The sequence below is a fragment of the Sceloporus occidentalis genome, unplaced genomic scaffold (genome assembly GCF_023333645.1).
Source record: "Sceloporus occidentalis isolate IW3139 unplaced genomic scaffold, rSceOcc1.0.p SCAF_71, whole genome shotgun sequence".
Lineage (NCBI taxonomy): Eukaryota > Metazoa > Chordata > Lepidosauria > Squamata > Phrynosomatidae > Sceloporus > Sceloporus occidentalis.
In genome coordinates this window covers 1,799,903-1,822,603 of record NW_028317051.1, presented here as the reverse complement: position 1 = coordinate 1,822,603, position 22,701 = coordinate 1,799,903, and the positions used below count along the sequence as shown (strand labels likewise).

Here is a 22,701-nt window from a genome sequence, read left to right as displayed (position 1 = left end):
GCGACTTTACCTTTTACCTTTCACTGCAGCGACTTTACCTTTCATGAGATACCTAAGCTATTTGCACATTTATTTGCAATTATTGTCAGAAATACAAGCATTTGTGTTATTAAAATACATATTTAAAGCCGGGGGGCACTACAGAGCCAATTACGTTTCTAAAACTTTACGTGGAAATGGGCAGATTATTCCAGTATTTAAAGGGTGACAATGTCAAATCTTTAGATATGTCACTGCCAAACAGATAATGATGTCCCCTAGGGGTAGTTTACGTTCATATAGGGCATTATGACTCCACAACCTTGCATCTTTTCAATAGTATTGATACTGTGCCCTTTGTCAAGTTACCTCTAATAAGGTCAACATGTTCCACACAGATCAATAGTATTGAATGGATGAGGGTACTGAATATTACTAGAAGCGCTATGTCTCCCCTTCACGATGGACACCCTGGACAGACCGGGTCAGTATACCCGGGAGGGTTGTTATAACCAGTAGGCCGGTATGTGACAGAAACATGTAACATGGAATACACTCGGATCATGATACGAGTTGTCTCAGACATAATACTATAAAAAGGCACCACTGATCATCTAAGAAATAAACAGGATACGTCCAGCACTTTCCCTACAACAAACTTATCGTTTTTTGGGGGGTTTTTTCCATTCTTCCATTTTTCTTAGTTTACATTATACACATAAGTCACTAGCATTCTTATTATCATCTTTGTTAGTATACAGAAAATAACAACTGTTCGTATTGTAGGTGGCAGGCACAGCGAGAAAGGGGGCTGCTACCATACTAGCAAAGGAAGAGGTTTGAAAAGGGGTCTTTAGCCTTCCTGCAGACAAGGGTTTTGTGAATAGAACAGCAGTTGTCCAGATCCATTTCCACGATTCAAAAGAGGTCAAATGTTAGGCCACCAGTTCAACTGTGTAAAAAGATGTTAATGCGGCAAAGTTGGGTTCAAATGAAATGCGACCTTTAAAGGAAGGGGCACAGCGCGCCTTAGTGATCTCTTAAACGCAATCATAAATTCCTTCTTTTTCAAGTAAATGGGGTACGGTTTATGTTTACTGTTTAGAAACAAGGATAAGTCAAACGAGACAATTCAACTTTATCATTGTGTGGTTCTCGTCACATGCCTTGTGCCATTCCATTTATTCTCGAGAAACGCGTGAAGCTTTTCCATATTGTAATTTGCACGAATGGACCCCCATAAAAGATGTTGCTATTATTTCCCTACAGAATGATTATTTTACGTCACAATTCCCTACATCACCCCCGTTATAATAAAGACAGCTGTTTGTATAGTCCCAGCTACTGCCGTGTCATTTTTATAGCCCTCCGTATACGCTTTGCATTAAAGCTCACTCAGAGAGCAATGTTTTAAAGTTCAGTAATCTTATTACTATTAGCAATAGGAAAATGGCAATCCAATCGTCTGACAATATAAATTAGGTATTCGTAAAAGGAATCCATTTCAGCGGAGTCTCCGACAGCTAATGAACCAGTTAATTTAATGATACCGTTAAACACCATGTTGAAGATGTGCTCTGCTCTCCAATCAGGCCTTTTATCAGCAATTAATACATGAGTTATTTAAGGCCAATGTTAGCCATAGCAGACCATTGGTCTGAGATATGGGTTCATCAAAAAGCTAATTATACATCAACCAGAATGGTATAGGACAGTAAACGGCGCACAAGCCAGGATAATATCACAAGAACAGGGCCATCTTCTGTACCAGTAGCTCTTAACATGTTATTGTCAATTTTTTTTAGTTAATTTTGCCTGTCCCTCTATAGTTGGAGTGTTACAGAAGTTGTTGGTGTTCTATATATATAAATGTAATATTATAATGTAAATCAAAAAAGCAGGCAATTTGTGACAACAGATTCCTGAGCGGAAAGCATCATGCCTTCAATGTTACAAATGGCAAGATGGACACTTTTTTTATGATCTTATGATTTATGTAATTGAGCACAATTAATGTATTTTATTTACGCAATGTACAGCTAATGTAACGAGCAAACTTTTCTCTTGCCTATAACTTTAAATGTATTGTTGCATGCACTACACTACATCTAATATGTAAAACTGACCCAAAAAATAGAAATACACTTAGTTTAGGGTTGTAATGTAGCTGGCTAGAGGAAAAACGTAACTTGTTCAGCAGAATGAAGACACCATCAATAATGGTATTTTTACACAGATTTTTTAAGAAATCAAAGAATGGTATTCAATGCATGTATCCACGACTCAAGTAAAAAAAAAAAAGTCAATAATAGTACCGTAATATGCACCAAATGCATTTATTTACATTTTAGTCATGAATAACTGGATTTACCAGAAGAAAAAATACTATAATACCAACAACATAATAAAATGCATATGATGTAGACATGGACGATTATGGGGCTTTCTTAACAACAAATTATAGTGCTGCAGGTACCGTCCATGTTAACGTCATACATACCATTGCTTAGTGATTCTCTAGCCCCACCTAGTGGAAAAAGTGGGAAAGTACACATAACCAACGTATTTCTATAATGTTTAATATCATTTTATATCATTATAGATATACTATATATAAATGCAACTTTCTTGAAGCTCTTGACTGAGGTTTATTAGCCACCACCAATGGGAAGGAGCATAACCTATGCCTGGAGATTAGCACGACACTTTAGTCAGGGAGGGACTAAAGTTATTAAGGTATTAAAATCTGTTGAGTGAGCCTTTGTTTCATGAATTTGCATTTCATTTTTTCCATCAAAAAAAAAAAATCCATCGGAAAAGCCTAATGGTTTACATTATAAAACTGTCAGGACTCACAGATAACTCCTGGGGGTTTCATAAAAATATGGTAACCGTTCTTGTGTATACAACACATGTTACAGCGCTACAGAATTTGATGGCACTATATAACACAATAATAATAATTGTGATATTAACCCCTTAATGACAAAGCCTGTACATGTATGGGCATTGTTTTCAATGGGTTTAGGGACCGCACATTGCGTTAAGGGGTAAATGTCTCAATGAGGATGAGATCACAGTGCTCATGGAAAGTCAGTAATATCTTTGACCAGTTATTGCTGTAAACCTTAATGAAATAAATTCACCAATCTGTCCAATCTGAAAACCTCTATGGCATTTTGAGAAAGTAGCCAGAACTAGTTACTTCACATCTGCTTCTGGGGCATGTTTAGCGCCTTGAGAACCCTATGAGTAGCATGACAGACCATCGGTCTGAAGCTGTATTGGTAGAACATAGAAACAAAAATGCATTACGACCGGGTACGTTTTATAGAAGTATTGAGCACTACTTGGCACCCCCTCACAGCTCTCGGAAAGTTATATCTCTTTCGTTACTGACTTAGAAATTCAAAACATAGATACAGTTCACGTTAAGCGTAATCTTTCTCTGAAAATGAACAAAAATAGGCTTACATATATGGTAAAAACAGCAACACGCATTGTTAACTGCACAAATGTTTTTGCTCTATCTTTGTTGTTGAGTACCAAAAAAAACCATTTGGAAATGTGGAAGAAAAGCAGGTTTGATGGACTGCCTTCTTGTGTAATTATATGTAGGCTGTGGTTTGAAATACAGCATTTCTCGAAATTCTCTGCCACACCGTTGCCAGCAGTAAAACAGCCGCACCCTCTGCCCACGAATAACAATATGCTATCACGCGTTAGTGCCATGCCAGAAATGCATACATGGAATCAAGTAACCTTCCTGACACACACATGACAAATTGCTCTTTGTTTCCAGTTTAATACATTTGCTCCTGTTCGGCAAGTACATTTTATTTTATTTTTTGCAGAGACTGAACAGAACAGAACCACCTTGCTCCAGGTGTCACACAGGTGTATTATAACTTTTCCTAAGCACACTGGGGCAATCTTAAGATGTGAAGGAGGTTCAGGCAGTAAACTATTCTGATAAAAAGGTTTGTAAAAAAATGTCATTGTAATTTCAGTTATGATGTCCGTTCAGTGTCCTACGAATGCAAAGGCTACAATGCGTAGTGTAGAGCAATCCAATCAAAAGGCTTCCACAGCCCAAAGATGTCGCTTGGCATTTCTCTTCGCGGCCGGGTGCCGTTATCTTTTACGCTGCATTTTAAACTTGTAAATGGCTGGGGAATCTGCAGTTCCGCTCTTCACTTTCTTTTTTTGTCTTTTGTCCTGGGGGAAAGAGAGAGAAACGGAACGTTGATTCACTGTTTAGATCAAGGCATTCATTTTAAATGGATGCATAATTGTTCATGCACATATCATAGGAAACAAGCATTGATTAACCCCTTCACGACAAAGCCTGTACATGTACGGGCTCACAATGCTTTGTCATTAATGGGTTTTAGGACAACCCATTGTCCTTAAGGGGTTCATTTTAAGGCTGCAACAACTAATCAATAATGAAAATCGTTGCCAACAAATTTCATTATCGTTTAGTTGAATCGATTTTTATCGATTATAAAATGAGGGTTTTTTCATATAATTAGTTTGTGACTCACAGCAGCAGTTCCTACTTGCCAGTCCCTCCCTGCAATCACTGATGGAGCCAATTGGCAGTGACTGCAGGGATTAAAACGGGGGTGGGGCCAAATGGCTGATTGGCTCCGCCTATTTCCTGTAGCATCCACATGGCTGTGACATTCATCTGAGTATAAAATTAATATTTGGGTTGCTGAAAGTTAGGGGAGGTGGGGGTTAATTTAGGGTCAGTTGTGGTTGATGGGGTGTTTAGGGTTAATTTAGGGGCGGTTATAGTTAATGGGGTCTTTAGGGTTAATTTAGGGGCAGGTGTGGTTGATGGGGTCTTCAGGATTAATTTGATGCTGAGGACTGAGGGTTAATTTAACCCCTTAAGGACCAGGCTGTGTTTTACCTTTTGTACCATTGGGACCGAGGCTGTTTTAACACTTTTGCGGTGTTCGTGTTTAGATGTAATTTTCTCTTCACTCATTTAGTGAACCCACACAAATTATATGTTGTTTTTTTCAGGACAAGAAGGGCTTTCTTCAGATACCATTGTTTTAATCATATTATCTAATTTCCCATAAAAAAAATAATAAAATATGATGAAAAATTTAAAAACACCAAAACATATTTTCTGACTTTTACCCCAAAAATCTTTTACTCATCCAAAAAAACCTAATGAAAAAACCTAGTAAATATATTCTACTATTTGTCCTGAGTTTAGAAATACCCAATGTTTTTATGTTTTTTTGCTTTTTTCTGCACGTTATGGAGCATTAAGTACAAGTAGCGTTTTGCTATTTCAAAACCATTTTTTCCAAATCTGGTAATTCTTCCCCCCATGCGCCATTTCGGGTATCTTTGAAGCCGGCCAATGCAATTTACCCCATCAAATCATATATTTTTGAAAGCTAGACACCCCAAGGTATTTTAACTCTTTCCATGCACTAATTCTACCACCAGTCTTTGTCAAACTTTGTGGTAGTAATTTATTTTGTGTTTTTTATCGCTAAAATTGCTCTTCAGGTATGGATTTACAGCTCCTGGTATACATCACTTTCAACACCCCAATATGTGTTCAGCAACATCTCCCGAGTACAGTCATACCCCCCATGCATGGGTTTGTTGGGTTGTTTGGGAGGTAAAACGCCACATTTAGGAAGTGCACATTTTTTAACTTGGAACTTTTACATCTGGTCATTCTGCCCCCATGTCCTAACAGGACCATCTTTGAAGCCGGCTAAATCAATTTACCCCATCAAACCATTCATTTTTTTAATTAGACACCCCTTGGGTATTTGAAATGCTTTTATTTAAATTTTTCCACGTCAGGATTTTTGGGAAGATACAGTGCTAATTTTAGCACTTGCTCATAATAATAAACTTTATTTTTTTATTTTACTCTTTCTGGACTTTTTTTTTTATTTACATTTTGCTGGAACTGGATAGTTCCTCTAAAGCATAATAATTTTTAAATGTTACCATGTTTTTTTTTAAGCTTTTTCTTTTTTTTTTTTTATATTTTACTAATCACATAGTGATTAGAAAGCTGGGCTCCATTTACTTGTATGGTTGAATGCAGAACCTGTATTCAACCTGCAAGTGGAGCCAGAGTTCTCTAGAGGGTCTGGAGACCGTCTAGCGAACTTTCAACTTTATTATTTTTTTTCCCGGGCCGCCGCCATCTTGTGGATGGCGAAGACTGCGTGCAGCTGCGGCTGTGACCGCTCTCCGGAGCGGTCACAGCCCGCCCTGGGGTAAGTATTTGGTGTCGCTGGATGCCTCCTGATCGAGGCATTCCAGCGACATCATTGAAGTTGATCACTTTCTAAGCTTGTTTAAGTCTGATGACGTGTCAGGCACGTCATAGGTCGTTAAGTGACCGTTTTGCATGACGTGCCTGACCCGGCAATGGACGTTAAGGGGTTAATTAATTTAATAAGGTTAACTTAAGGTGCAGTTAGAGGTAAAGGGGGGGGGGCAAACTGAGGGGAATCTAAATACTGGGGGCAATGAATATTAACCCTAAAGAACTCTAAGAGACATAACATAACGTATTATCTCCTTACCATAAGATCTTTCCGTGTCTGTATTTTCTGAGAAATGACGAACATCTTCCTCTCTCTTTCAATTCGCTGCTTCAGGATTTCATATTGCCGTTTTCTTTGTTGAGCTAATTTCTTTTACAAGTGACAAATACATAAATGTCAATAATCTATGTTAAAGTCCATTTCATAGACAATTTAGCATCTCTTTCACTATTACTTATGTCAAAAACCACCACAGGTACAAAAGCTTCCTCCCACACCACCGGGTAAAACAAACATTGAAAGATCATCCTTACTTTTAAATGTCCGCTCTGTGTGGCTCCTGTTATAGCCGTCTTTTGAAGGGTCTCTACGGTGGGTCTATTGTAAACTCTGTTCACCAACTCAGGAACTGTGTTCAGACGAGCTGCCAGATCAAACTGCCTAACTGGGGAATGACAGTCAGATTTATTAAACTGTCACAGTAAAGAACGTCTTCCCTGTAAACTGCAAACATTTCTGGCCAAGTTTAAGCAGTGTTAATTCTGCAAATACATCTCCATATGCTGTAATTACTCACAAGATGCAGACAAGCTCAAGTATATCTAAAAATATTAAAGCAAATGAAAATGTGATGCTCATGACCTTGAGAGATACCCGATGTCACATGACATAAAATATACATCCCAGAATAAAACAAAGGAGAACATAAACAAAAAAAAACTAAAGCACAACTAGGCGACGCAGCAAGACAATTATGCAAAACATAAGTATCTGTGGACTTTACAACTACATCTTGAAAATCAGAAGTAAGCGGTACACTGGCAATGTCAATACCTTGTAGACTGCTCTTGGCGAGAATGCTACTGTATTAACCTGAATAGTATGCATTTTAAGCATACATACATTAGTGTTGATTATTCAAATTTAATACACTATTGAGCTGTGTTTTGTTTTTTTTTTGTGAACTTTTGGTGCCCTGTGGAATCAAGAACATGGAAAATTGCAAGATTGAAGACACAAAAAGTGCTATTGCCATTTGCTTCTTTGAATCTTAAAAGAACAATGTACTGAAGATGCAGTTATATGTTCGTACAATTATCCCTCCCAAAGCACGTCTGGCCCTAAACACACCTACGACCGCTTCAGTGTTAAAAATTATTTTCTAAGATATGCTTTTAATGCTGGACGTACTTAGTCTTCCCGTCAACAAATTACAAGATAGATAATCTATACAAATGTTTTACATAACTGCTAATGAACATAAAACAAACTCATACCTAATAATTATAATAAAACTAATAACCCTTTTACACCAAACTGTAGATACAATAATCGAACGCTAATCAATCCTATTGCTTTATTTTTTCTGTATAGTAGTAAGCAATTTGCCAATTTAAGCAATTCATCTATTTCCCAGATGAGCTAATTTAGTTTTGCTTTCTCACCTTCTTTCTTGGTGTCACAAAAGAAAGTGTGCTTGTTTTTCTGGTTTCCTTCAGCGTCCAGCAGATGGAGCTCAGATTTCAGACGTTCTATTTTCTGTATTAAGAAATTATGGAAGCAAAATACTAATACCCTCATAATACCCTCCATATTTAAGATTGAAGGAATTTTATTTTTTTAAATTAGGTATCGTTAATCAGCGCCAACATTACTTTTTTTTTTTTTTTTTTAAGTAAGATGCTGAACTTTTTTCAAGTGTTTTCGTAAAATTTTTGTTGCCCTACGATATTGTATATGGCTAGTGAATGAACTACAGTAACTTCTACCATCAGCCTCAGGTAGTAATTCTAACAATGAGTTATTTAGGGGTTTATTTACTAAAGCTAATCATCCAGTCAGACACTCTGTCAGAAAAATATGCAATGACTGACAATAGCAGATAAAAGAAATTAATTAGAACAAAAGAAGATAAACCAAAAATGTTGTCAATGCTAACTTAGATTGCTACATTGATAAATATTTGCAATGTGGCATCCCCTTTAAGTTAGGAGCTGCTGGTGATCAGATTACGGATATAGTGGCATCCACAATGTGTTTTTTTCACAGAAAGCTACTCACGCGATTACATTCAGATCATTGTGGGACTACGTGGAGGGGATTTGCATGGCACTTCCTGTGCCACGTTTGTCATTTTATCTCTATGCAATCAGTACCTTTCAGGTACAGTGTCTCCTCATTGTTTTTTACAATATCAACTCACCTTTGCTTCAGACACTCTCTTCAGTTCAACGTATTTTATGTCTTGCGATCTCATTACTTTAAGCTGTTCATCTGTATATTCTTCAGTTGGCTGCTTTATCGCATGGACGCTGTCCTTCAATAAAACAGTGCAAAAGTTTAAATTACTTAAAGCTATAGAATATTGCTACTATTATTATTTACTCTTTTAAATAACCATATCACATTCTGCAGCATTGTTACAGAAACAACAAGCAAGGAGGGCCCTGCCCACATGAGCTTACAATCTAGAGGGAGTTAGGGTGTGCTACACAAGAGGTACAAGTGCCACTTTTAGGGATAGATCAACCACACTAGTATAAGTATTGCAGGATAGGGAGAAGGAAAGGTGAGCTAAGGATTAAAGGAGGAAGGGGCGCCAATGTGTATATGCGTCCTTAAAAAAGCAGGATTGGAAAGACCAAAAGGCAGGGGAAAGACAGATGGGCGCATGAGAACTAGAAATCAGAGGAGAGGACAGATGGAGATCATTGGAGGAGCGGAGAGACGGGTTAGGAGTGTATTTAGAGATGAGTGAGGAGATGTAACTCTGTGAAGAACTTAAAAGGTAAGCACACAGAAAGCCATGGAAGAGACTGAGGGGAGATGTGTTAGTAAACACATGAGAGAGAAAGATAAGTCTGACAACAGCGTTCATGGTGGATTGTGAGACGGGTATGAGGGAGACCCACTAGGACAGAGTTACAATAGTCAAGGTGGGAGATAATGAGGGCATTTCACAAGAGCCTTAGTGGCACCTTGTGTTAGGGACAGATGCAGGCAATGCTTTTAAGATGGAAACAGCATTTTTTTGAGACAGACTGAATTGGCGCGAACCAGAGGTGAGAGTCAAGGGTGGCACAGAGACAGCAAGCGTTAGGGAACGGAGAGATGATTGTACCAATGACAATTACGGAAGACTGATGAGGGAATGTTAGGATTAGAGGGAGGGAAGATGAGGAGGTTATGAGGTTTGGTTATTCTTGAAAATCTAAACAATCCATGGAAATGATCCTTTAAACACAGAGTTGTGTCTCATACTTCATTTTATCAGAGCACTTAATAGTGATGAGACACAAAAGCGTGCACTTATAGGTTTGCTGCTATAAAAACTGAAAAACCTTCATAAAAAAAGATGATAAAATGGTGCTATTAAGGTATTAAGGTTTTGTCTAAGTGGAACATCAATTAAAAGCCAACATTTATTGATCACTTAAATTCTAACAAGGCAAAGTGCTAAAAATAAAAGCACGAATGAAACATTTCATGACTTATGCACAAGTGGCCATACCCACGGCGGATGACCTCTTTTGCACAGAAACAGCGACGTACCTGCAATTTGGTTGATGTCATTTTAAAGTAGAATTCATCTGGATTGCGATCAAGTGCCTTCTTGCGCAAGGCATTGAGTACGTTTCTTTTCTTCCGGTAGTCACTGGTTTGGAAAAGAAAAGGTTTAGTACAAATTAAAACATAGAAAATCACCAGCAAAAATAAAAACATGTTAAAAAAAAGTTGCTATAAAAGCAGACATTAAGCAACAACAAAGGGCATGTTTTATGGACAGCGTTTTATACTATACTTGGCTAAGCTTTATAGAAAGTTGTAGCTTTAGCTTATAGATGGCAAATAACTCACTCGGCTCTTAGCTTGTAGTCTTTCTTCTTTTCCAAGAGTCCCAGATTCTTCCTAAAGCCAGGCTACAAAAAAATGTAAGCGATTAGCATTCATGTGACATTCACAATCCCATAAAGAGTCACAGCTCAGTTGCAACGTATGCGAATCTATTGTCAGTCACCATAACCTCTACACTTTAAGTGATGTCAAAAACAGTAACTCTGACGTCGACACTTACTGGTAAAACAGGGCTACACAATACAGCTATACAGTGAACAGTAATATTTGTTACGGATTACACACTTTAGCGGCCTCATTTATGTTCCCAGCGCATCAATTTAGAAGAATACACATTTCTACAAATGAAACCCTTAGTACTGGCATCCTCACCTGAGACCTTTCTTTGTGTTCCCTTTGCCGAGACTTCAGTGCTTTTTTAAAAGACGCAGACATGATGACAGATCACTCGATTCCACTGCACACCACTCACGGAAAATGCATGCAGCGCTGCCTCCCGGATCTTCCGTCGCTTCGTATTAGGTCACTTTTCCGGCGCACTGCGTACTTCCGGTTCCGGCGCTGTATTGTGCGTTCCAATCCAATCCCGTTTAGTTTGCTGTCTTGCGTGTCACTGATCCCTGAACTATGTTGATCCTGGTTGACTGTCTGATAATGCTTTTCGTTTACAGTTGCTACGTGATGTAGTTTTAGTTAAACCTACTAAACGAGCTCACCCTGTGATGCTTTAATAACATTTTGTGTATTCTAAGTAAAAGGTCCCCGGTTGTGCTAATCTTGTCCTCGTGGAAGTCTTACTTTCATCAACGCTCGCAAGATGTGATTTAATTGCTTATATTTAAGAGGGGCTTCCCACTGGTACAGAAAAGCATAATTTTGGGAAATTTGAGTCTACAAACAAAAAATGCCAAAAAAAAGCACTTATGGGAGATGGCGCAAGCTGGAGTAAAATAGCGTGGTGCGAAACTAAAATAAGAGATGGTAACGATGGTAGAAGGTAAAAAGAAGTAGTTAAGACACAAGGAGTCTTAAAAACAGTGGGGTCAAAAAAAAGCAAAATGTTGGCTGTGTGAGGCTGTGCGGTACAACCGTCTGACGCTCAAAGGGTTACATAGTTACATACATAGTACATAGAGTTGAAAAAAAACCTTAAAGTTTAACCCAAAAAGTTGTTTTAGTACAGTCGGTAGGTGATTGTTTTTTTTACTTTGAGTAGTGTTCTTCAGATGTCAAGTAAGCGAGGCAGATGAACTTAATCGATTGATATATGAATTTGAGATCCGAAATAACTTGTCTGTGAATGTTTGTTTATTGCGACAACGACGACGACATTATGTATATAAAAAAAACAATATTGGTACATAATCTTAACCCCTTAAGGACAATGGGTGGTCCCTAAACCCATTGAAAACAATGCATTTTTGTCATTAAGGAGTTAAAAGCGGTATTATCACCATGGCAGCCAACAGAACAGTCCTGCTTATTTGCCAGTTTTAATGAATGTTATGCCGAGAGGTCACATTTTCCTGAATGCATGTTTTATTATGAGGATAGGTATACATGGGACATTGAATGTGTAGGGTCAACCATTTTCCTCCATATCCTCTATAATTATATACCACTAATGTTTCTGAAGGCATGGAGCCGCACACACAGCTCACATACAGTCATTCGTGGGTGTGCATATGATACTGTGCGCTACCTTGTGAAAATCTAGGGGAGCAACCTATGGACAAAAATAAAAAGAATTTAAAGGTGGAACAGATTAGCAATAGGGAGAGTGATAATGAGTGATTGCCAAGTTTGGCAATAGTAAGTCAAAGATAGGGATAAAGTGTTCACATGGCAAGGAAGACTGAAGGGCCAGACATAGCTGCCATGAATTACTATTACCTATACATTATGTTAACATTTGTGTGACAACTAAGGGTAGGCAGCAAATCCAGTGAGGTGGTCCAGTAATACAGCAGCCCATACAACATGCTTAGTCCTCACTATGCAGTCTGCACTGAAAAGGTTAACTTGTTACTCTAGACTTCCTGATGGCTATGTATATCATTTGCAATAATATATATAATATTTTATATATATATATAATATTTTATATATATATATATATATATATATATATATATATAAACATATATAATTACCTAAATACTGACAAATGGGAATTGCAATTATTTGCAACACGGCAATAAAAATAAGCAAAATCATATTACGCACCTTCATATAAGATGATTAAGCAAAAGTTCATCAATCTGTGTGGATCAAAGGTGCCAACAGTTGTAAACTGGGGCAGTTCAAACCAATGTCCACATTTGCAGGACCCAGTGGAGTATTGTGCCTGTGTGTAGCATGTGGCATTTCAGAAGGGTTGATTCCAAATCTAGAGTGCTTGGATACAATATATTGCTTAAACCCCTGTCTACCTTCAAATGTTATCAGGCACTAATTAGCACATTTTTTGGAACTTTTGAATGTACACTTAAACATGGGCAATCTGCAGCCCCACAATGAAGGACAGCCCCATTAAATGGAAAAGAAAATGCAGTTAGCTATATGGAGCCCTCCGAAGGCCACCACATACAGCCTTCAGATTTGCCAGCCGTGCACTTCATATGCTGTGTATGGGTTAAATATCTAACTAGCTATATTCCTATTACAAAGAATAAAACAATAAATACATCCATGGTGCTCATGAAGTCCAGATGCAGAAAAAAAGCACAATTTTGCAGTGTTATATTTGGAAGTAAATCTCACATTTATATAAAATAGTTCATTTTTTAAAATCATCTCTGTAAAACCAACAGGTCTTCAATTTACCTATAGTACTATAAGGCAATGAAAGTCCCGAAGGGTTTAACCTTTCCAATTTTCCCAACTATGGCATGGTCAGTAAAATACAGAAGTCTGCCGAAGTGACCCAAAATATTAAAAACAGAACATCCTAGGAGGAACAAGCCCACATCACCAGCCCTGCTCTGATGACAACACAATGCATTTTCATATGTAATGCAATAACTTTGAAATAAACAAACTTTCAGTGGTTTCAGGTATATCGCACTCAATTCATGCATCCTAGACACTGTATCCTTAAATGTATAAAGCTAGTCTGCTAGTCTATGCTTCTACTTATTTATCTATTAACCATGGCATCCCATGTTTAAAAAAAGAAAACTTTCTATGTCTAATAAAAAATACATAGATACTCAAGTCAGATCATTTAATTGACCGTACATAAACATAATATATTGAGCCTGTTATTTGTAATGTTGTTCTTAAGGTTGCTAGGACATTTGATCTCTTCACTACACACAGGTATACATAATGCATGGCCTTGCTGCACAGGTACAGTATAAGAGCTACGGTATTAACATTTAATACCCACTGATTTATATCAATTGAAAATAAACATGTGAAAAGAAAAGTCCAAAACATCTTATACTAGCATATCATCACAATGGTATGTCCAAAATGTATATCTCTTTTACTCTTCCTTTATTTTCTGTGTCTCCTGTGGTCACCACAATGTTATAGACAGTTTTTATAAAACAAACACAAGCCTATCTGTAGTGATATACTGTACCTCTGATATATACCAGTACCATATGGACAAAAGTATTGGCCCCTGACCATTTCACCTACATGAACGTTTATGACATGCATTCTAAATACATAGACATTTATATGAAGTTGGTGCCCTCTATAACAGCTTCCACTCATCTCTGAAGTTTTTCCGCAAGATTTTATAGTGTTTCTGTCCGAATTTTTGCCCTTTCATCCAGTAGAGCATTTCTGAGGGTACTGATGTTTGACAAAAAGGCCTGGCTCACAATCTCCGTTCCAGTTCATCCCAAAGGTGTTCGATGGGCTTGAGGTCTGGGCTGTGTGCAGGTCAGTCAAGTTCATCCAACTATTTCTTTATGGACCTTGCGTTGTGCACTGGGGTACAGTCATCCAGGAGTAGAAAAGGGCCTTTCCCAAACTGTTCCCACACAGTTGGAAACATAGCATTGTCCACAATTTCTTGGTATGTCCCACTCAGACCAAAAAGAGTGGAAGCTGCAGGGGGGGGGGCAACTACATATATACTACTGTTAAAAAAAACTACTGTTTGGGGCCACTTAGCTTTTTCATGTTTTTCATGGAAAAAAGGAAATTTATAGTTCTGCTGACATAACTGCAAAAGGGCTTTCCAATCTGGGATTTTCATGAAGCCTGACACAAGTGCTGGACATGGACACTCAAAACCCCTGAAGCGTCACATCAGGGAGACTGTTGAGGGAGAAGAGCTTCCTGTGTGCTCTCAGGGCAATATAAAGGCTCTTCAAAAGAATCCCTGAGCCAAGCGTGGTAATACTTGCCTGGACCCGTGTATGGTGTCCTGAAAGAGGTTTTCCAGAGCCTGGCTTAGCTGGGACTGACAGATGCCTGGGCCACCAAATATAGTCAGACAAGGCTCCAACTGTGAGCTAGAAATGTTCTGCTAGAAATGTGTTGTTCAAGAGCCTTATTGCCATAGAAGACTGTTCTTTTAGAAAAGTGACTTTATTGACCATTAGCTACAGACACGTGTAGCAAGTATCCAAATACAAGAAATGTTGCAAAAGGGAAAAAATATATATATATATTCACGGAAAAGAAAAAAGCTGTATATATTCTGGTCCAGTTTGGAATTTTGGCAAGACACATAAAATTGCATAGTAACCAGAATAAATACCAAATGCAGGCTATACTTCAAAAACATTGATTGTAATGTGCAAAGTGAATCAATATGTGGCATTACCTAACACAGTACTGTTTAGCAGAAGTACAAGTCAGTGCAACACTAATGTATTTTTGTTATCTTTAACTAGAGTATATGCCTGTCATTAAAAGACATTCTTCTACCCCTTTCCTTTTCCTTTCTCTCTCTCTACTTTCTTTATTCTCTTTCTTCTCCTTCTTTCTTCCCTCTCTATCTCTGTTGTTCCTCATCCTATTTCTCCCCATCTCACTTCTCTCCCCTTCATTCTGATCTTTCCTGTTCTACTTTTTAATCTCTCTCTCTGTTATTTTTCTATTTCTTTTCTCCCTCAGTCTTTCTTCCCTTTCTCTATCTCTTTCTTCACTCTCCCTCCTTTCTCTGTTCCCACTAATCCCTTAGACCCCTCCTTCTCTTCTCTCCACTCCTCACTCTCTTCCTCTTGTCTTCCATTTACCTACCCCTCTCTTATCTTGGTAAAGTAAAACTTCCTTACGTTACCTATACAACACTGATCCTCTTGGTTTAGATTATAACCTCTTGTTCTCATTTCTTCTTCTTTGAAATAAAAGTCCCTCCTGTACATTGTTAAATAGGAGGTATTCATATTGAGATCTTAAAGTTTTTTCAGATTTTATCCTTTAAACCATTTACTATTTTAGTAGCCCTTAATTGGTGAATGAATACGTGAGTGATTGAAGTGTTTAGCGGCAGAAATTAAATAGGCAGGCAGGTAAGGGGGCAGAGGTGGCACAGGCAGACCTCATACCTAATGTTGTTGGATCCCACCTTTCCCCTGCTTGGCCCGTGACTGGGACCTAGCCACTGACTCAAGGAACTGTGCGGCGGCTAGGAACCGCAACGATGCCCACTGACAGCGTCGCTATGGACGCCCTTTGCCCTTCTTTCTGTAAGGGCAGTGTATGCCTATATGCGTGTTGATGGGTAGGTGTGTGTGCAAAGACAGCGTGTATGTGTGTTTATGCACAGGTGTGTGTAAGGGCAGTGTATATGTATATATGTGAGTGTTTGTAAGCTGGTGTGTGTGTGTGTGTGTGTGTGTGTGGGTGTGGACAGTGCAGGTATTTGTATGTTTGTAAGCTGGTGTGTGTGTGTGTAAAGGCAGTGGTGTGTAAGGGCAGTGTACGTGCATCTGTGAGTTTATGGGCAGTTGTGTGTAAGGACAGTGTATGCGTATATGCTTATTAATGTACAGGTGTGTGTAAAGGCAACGTATATGTAAGTGTTTATGAACAGTTGTGTGTAAGAGCTAGCTACGGCTTTGATGTTTGTAACAGTACAAATGTATTGTATACAATAAGTAATATTTACTCTTACCACAACTCTGGTTGGTCACAAACCCATGATTGTGAAAATATATCACTACAGTAAACAAGACAAAACACATTAACTGGCTAAATCTGAAAATCGTCAAACATTTCAAACACCCCCAGCTGCCTGCTCTCATTGTGACCGGCCGCAAAGCTGCCTTCTGTTCACAATGCAGACTGCTTAAGCTTGGGCTATTCCACTATGCTCTTTGCAGGGGTTTGTGTAGCAATCATTTAGCGTTTTATTACCGCCCCCATCCCCAATTCACGTTATCACATCGTCTTTCCTTTAGTACATCAGAGTTTTTAGCGATCTGTTACATTTTAGGCTCTTATTTGATACAGCGTGACAGGGTATTTAGCTGTGCACCTGTTGACGTCCCCCCTTTCTCTACCCTTAAATTGGTCGTCACCATACAGTTCTTTTGTAAAGGCATTGTGTGCCTTACTGCGATCAGCAGATGCTGGTGGATGAGAGGTGTTGGGGGCAGCTGGGGGTAATTAGCTGAGAATCTTCAAGTCACGTTAACGAGCTGCTCCTCTGGGTCCCGATCCCCTCTCCTGTGCATGGATAAGGATGCTGTGAGTTCCTGGTGGCCTCACCTTCTGTGGTAGAGAAGCAGCAGCATCCATTTGAACTCCTGCAGGGCTTGGTGGTCCTTGTATGGGAAGAGGTGACTGGATGAACAGATCTGTAGTCTGGTATCCTGCATGGGGGATACATAGGGGAGATAAAGCCTGCACATATCGTCACCATCTACTTGTGTAGTGCTGCCCATGAAAAGGCTGAGCTGGACATAATGGACACTACCCGTATCCAGCAGACCTCTGGGTGAGATCATTCAACCCTCATCTTCCTGATCATCACCGTCCTTTACTGACAGAAATAGCGTAATATATTATAGAAGGATCTATAGACCGCTAGATCGGAAACCTGATCTTAATTATAACCATTTACACAAGAGGCTTAAAAAAACTCGTGAAAAACTACTGTGTAAGTATAATGTATGGTGCATCTATCTATCTATCTATCTATCTATCTATCTATCTATCTATCTATCTATCTATATCGGTCTATTCATCCAGTCATCCATGTGCAATACATATATATATATTATACTATATTTATGTTTATTATATATGTGTATATATATATATATTAATGTAATTGTACAATATTACAACTGTAACTATTGTATTGTCAATACAGTGTCATTTTGTGGAGTTATAATATAGTTTATCTTAAACATGACTTAGTAAAAAAGATCTTCATATATAGCATTATTTCATAATTCCCACATGTGAGAATGGTCTGCTCCCAATATTTTGTAGGATTAGGTTTCTTGAATTTAAATTTACACATTAATTTTTATAAATATTGTTTATCCTCTGAAGTCATGGTTTCAAGAGATAAGAGCATCAGTCAGGAACATACTGACCATATGTTCTTTTTGCAAGACCCCATCAAACCCAGTGGCCACCTGGCATGAAAGCTTTTAAAAGGGTGTTATTAGTCCCAGGAGACTTGTGCTGATTCGTGGACTTGTGAAAGCTTTCCATGTATTTTATTAACAAAGTAAATGTATTTTACCAGGACTGGACAGGTTTGTGGATACGTTGGGGATTAGATAGAGAAATCGGAGACAGCCTGATATTGTTTAGGAACCAGAAGGAGGTATACCCATAGAAATCAACAGGTCCAGACTAGTGATGGCCAGACGGCCCTGGAACTTTAAGGTGGCAGACGTCTGCTGATGCCTAAGAACTTTTTCCTGCACACATAGCGTGTGGCCGGGCATCGCCAGCCACTGGTCGTGTGGCCGTGCATCGCCAGCCACTGGTCTTGTGGCAGAGCAGGACCAGTAGATCAGGTGAGTATGTGGTGATGCTGGCTAGCAGCCCAACGGCTTTTGGTCAATGTGCCAGGTGGTCAGTCTGGGCCTAGAAATAAATATACAATTATATAAACATATATTGGCACAAAAAGTTAGGAGACAGAACTTAAAATGTGGGAGATGTGGCTACCTGGATCCAGGGATTTGACAATACTAAGTTTAGTCCCCATCCCCTCTATAAGTTAACCTTTCAAGAGCAGCCCAACACACATCTTGTAGGAGGATTACACTGTTGACCAATGTTGAATTCATCTAGATCTGTAGATTAACATGCTATGGTAATGTGACATTGCTATCACAGCGTCTTTAGGAAGAAATCTGCACTGTTCAAACATAACTAAAGCCAGACATTTTATTGAATACTGTGCCATTGTGGGTAGAAGTATGCCCTCGCTCCTCGGAGCAAACTCAACCCATATGAGGAGATGTTCCAGCATAATGGGTAGTATGTAATTTCTTACATTAGGAGATGGGCACCGGAGTTCAGTGTAGGATCATTGCTTCTGGGTAGACTGTTTGGGTCAACTACAGTTGGGATGTCTTTAGTTTCTGAGGCCTAGTCAGGTTGGGCCATAAACTGGGAATCAATTGCTAACTGCATTAATGTGTAGGTCACGGAAATAGTTTAAGTCATCATTTGGAAAGTTAAAATGTGTGGTGAAAAAAGCATATTTATGTTATAAAAAGTAATGGTTTTGTAAAAATGACTTAACTGAAGAATGTTAGGCCGTAAGGGGAAGATTCTTTTCTTTTTCAATAAAAATATGATATATTTTTTGTAGGATTAGGAATGACATGGCACTCGGGCTCTGAGTTACCATAGTAATCTATGAATGTACACTTCACTGTTGCAAGGCAGAACAACACACACAATGTATTTATGTTTAAAAATAATCAAGCTGCCTAAACTCAAGCTCTACTGATTTTGTTGATCTCTGTGTAGGAAGGTGCACACTGACAGATATAGCTTCTGCTAATACCTCACTGAGTCCCTAATTAAAATGAATAAGTGAAGATGCTGGAAGTAATGCAAAGAATAAACTAGTTCAGTTTCTGGACTGACCATTGTACAAGCCCCCTAAAGTCCTGTGCAAACTGCATTGGAAGCATCTCTGAGGTGCTAGGCCCAGCAGAATCTTGCTACTTCAGAGGTCCACATGATCCCTGAAACAAGTAATCACAAGCCACTTCCACTTTAATTGTCTGCTTCTCCTCGGTATCAGCTCCATTAACCAAGCCTCATTTAGCACTTTCCCAAAAGGACGGAGCCTCCACTCATTCCCTTTGCCTAATTGAAGAATTTAGGGAGAAAGAGAAGTATTTCTGCACCTCTCTTTCTCCATGAATCAGTTTATGCATTATTTTGGCATCTTGGAGGGCTTCGGGAGCCCTGGTTGATCATGGGGAAAACAGGATCAGAAGACAGGAGTGACGAGATCGAGCTGAAGAAAAGGAGACAGGGAGATGGAATCGATTAACCGAGAAGGCAGTGGCATAAACTACGAGGGGGGGGGGGGGGTGCGTCGCTGTAGCCCGTGCCTCTAGTGGGCCAGAAGATGTGTAATTGTGTGTTTGTGAGCATGGATGTGTAATTGTGTATGTGAGCACAGATGTGTAATTGTGTGTGTATTGAGAATGGATGTGTAGGTGTTTTTTGTATGAGATGGAATTTGTTATATATATAATATGAATCTGTACGTGTGTGTTAGTGAGCATGAGTAAGTGTGTGCAGAGTGTATGTTGGAAGGTGGGGGCAAGGGGCAAAGAAGGCACAGACAAGCTGTTTGGGGCAAATATGGCTCAAACAGGCTGTTTGGGGGTGGGATGGCCCTGATAAACTGCTTGGGAGCAAAGGCACTTAAACTGCTTGGGGCAAAGGTGGCACTGTGGTACATGTTGCCTGGTGACGTTGGGGGCCCAGGGGCAATTTTCACACCAGGGCCCTATGGTTTATAGTTACAACTCTTGGAGAAGGTAGGGGAGAGAGAGTGTGAGTGAGAGAGCAATGAAATGGAAACTCAAAGGAAACTTCAGAGCACTCTGCTTGGTTTTTGTTTGTTTCATTGGGGTTCCTCCTTATTTTTTGGAACAGCAGACCACTTACAAATCTCCCTGAAGCCAATTTTTCCAACTGTAGGACCTATGCTACTCAAAAGCTGCATACGTTCCCCCTGAATTATGACTCAATATAACATCAATGTGCGCATTCCCAAAGGTAATGAGCTGCTCATCAGCCACATAATTTGTCGAGAACTATATCTGATGGTATGTGCAGGCTGCTATGAGAACCAACAAATCTTTATGAATTAACCCCACTTTCTGAATTGCACTTATGAACATCTCTGTAATTAAGTTGCCACTATATTTAGGAATCATATTTGTTGCACTGATACATTTAACTCCACAGTGCACCTTGGTCATCGTGCATGGCCCTATCATGCTTGGTCTTGTCCCTTTGGGAAGGTGCCCTTAACCATCGCCAATATTGTATAATAGATAATCACGTGTCTGTAAGGGATCAAAGGTTTCCCTTCTCCGAAGTTGGGTTAACCATTAGTGATACTGCAGTTGTGAAAAGAAAATGGGAAAGGCAATTTTAGCAAATATCCATAGGGTGCAGTGACTCTTAACCTACTCTTAGGTGGTCAGGTATATTTGCAGCTTACTATGATACACACTAACTACTGAATTGGTATAGTTGCCGCAACCAGGGATTCATTATCCTTATGTATATGCAGTGTTATTGTAGGGATTCATTATCCTTATGTATATGCAGTGTTATTGTATGCCTTCAGGTTTTTTCTTTATAGCTAAAACAATGAAGAGTGAGTGAGAGCAGTAATTTGTCAGAGCTACATTGTGTATTCATGCTTATATTCATTTTTAATGGCATAGGGTACCCTTTTCCCTTCTCGTTTCTGCATTTTTAATAGCATAGGGTATTTTTTTCCCTGTTCATATTCGCATTTTTAATGGCATAAGGGTACCTTTTCCCTTCAGCTTATCTGCATCTTAATGGCATAGGGCACCTTTCCTCTTTGCGTTATTAAGGATTGTGTTATCATCTCTAGGAAAGCATTATATGATATCTCACCCATATGGAAACTCTAATTAGCAGATCCATTATAAAGAGGCCATACAACATACAGACTGCATACAAATTCTCTAATTAACAGCCTGGAACAGCAATCCAGGAAATGTGATTAACTCAGCCGTGCGTAGCTAGCTCTCCTAATAAGGGTGTTAGCCATCTATATAGACATGTTCTTAATTTATAGATCTTGCGTTCTAGAAAGATTTTGCTGTAATAAGCATTGACTAGAGTCCCAAAGCACAGCACAGAATTCTAATTAGCTGTTACAATAACCGAAGTCCATTTGCAGTTTTTCAGAGTGCTGGGTGGGTCCCAATGGTCTTCCTTCATGGTTATCCTTAGTGTAGGGTGTCAGAAGATTATCAATCCATGCTCCTTTGATGGGGGACGTCATCATTCACAAGGTTTAATTGGAAGTAATCAATTATAGTCTTACTAGTGATGCGAAAAAAGGAGACCAGATAAATAGAGATGTACACTTGCAGCATCGTCTAATACATGCAAATTCCAACCCAATTGTCAGGGCCTAGTTTGGATTTAAAGGGTCACCAAAAAAGTTTAGCCCTCAGAACTTAAATTTAGGACATTCATTGATGTATTGTATATCTTCCACTTGATCAATAATTTGTTACAAGGTCGGAAGATTATTGCTTTGCATCTTTTTACCCAATCTAAAAAAAAGTAATCTGAATAAATGAATATGTGAAGTCTTCTAATGGTCATAGTGGATCAGGAGGTTGTTTCATGTCCTCCATGCGTTCTCTTTGGTTTTAAGTGACTCTGTAACACAGGGAGATGACGGGGATTATCACAGTAGCTTTTGGGGTTGGTCACATTAGGATGTGAACATCAAATAAAAGGTAACACAGACTGAGCTAATTCCCTAAAGTGATTAAAATCTAATAGGAATGTATCAGCTGTCTTTGATTGACAGGCCAACCGTCCTTTGATAGCCGCCTGAGAATGGTATGTCTGGTAGAACCTTCAAAACATAAAGCAGTCTTATGAGTTGATGCATGGGGAATATTTTTGATAAAACTAGGAATTCAGAGTTGCCATGGGGACAGTTTTAGTCTTTGTTCAGTAGGCTTAAAGATTAAATATACTTTGGGAAAAAAAGAAAATCTACCGGTGTGACACCAGCAACGTATTTAACTGGTAAATGTGTAAAATTATTACTTTGCAGAAAATGTGACAGGTATTTGGAAATGACCCCAGGACATGGTTAACAGGCGTAATACTTTAAGGGAATGTAAAA

The 22,701-nt window shown here is 38.9% G+C and overlaps 1 protein-coding gene across 2 annotated transcripts; it reads right to left on the bottom strand.

The window, feature by feature from the left end:
• Positions 1 to 4,113: 4,113 nt before the first annotated feature.
• Positions 4,114 to 10,811, bottom strand: LOC149286264 (putative U3 small nucleolar RNA-associated protein 11). 2 transcript variants are annotated; one of them, XM_089494337.1, is made up of 8 exons: positions 10,749 to 10,811; positions 10,380 to 10,441; positions 10,074 to 10,176; positions 8,725 to 8,838; positions 7,967 to 8,060; positions 6,740 to 6,966; positions 6,561 to 6,671; positions 4,114 to 4,197 (listed from the first exon to the last, which is right to left on the bottom strand). In XM_089494337.1, exons 1-8 carry the CDS (start codon positions 10,809 to 10,811, stop codon positions 4,114 to 4,116), a joined length of 858 nt encoding a protein of 285 aa, XP_089350463.1. The 2 variants fall into 2 exon arrangements, with proteins under 2 accessions (XP_089350463.1, XP_089350464.1); XM_089494338.1 differs by having other exon boundaries at positions 6,836 to 6,966.
• Positions 10,812 to 22,701: the final 11,890 nt, after the last annotated feature.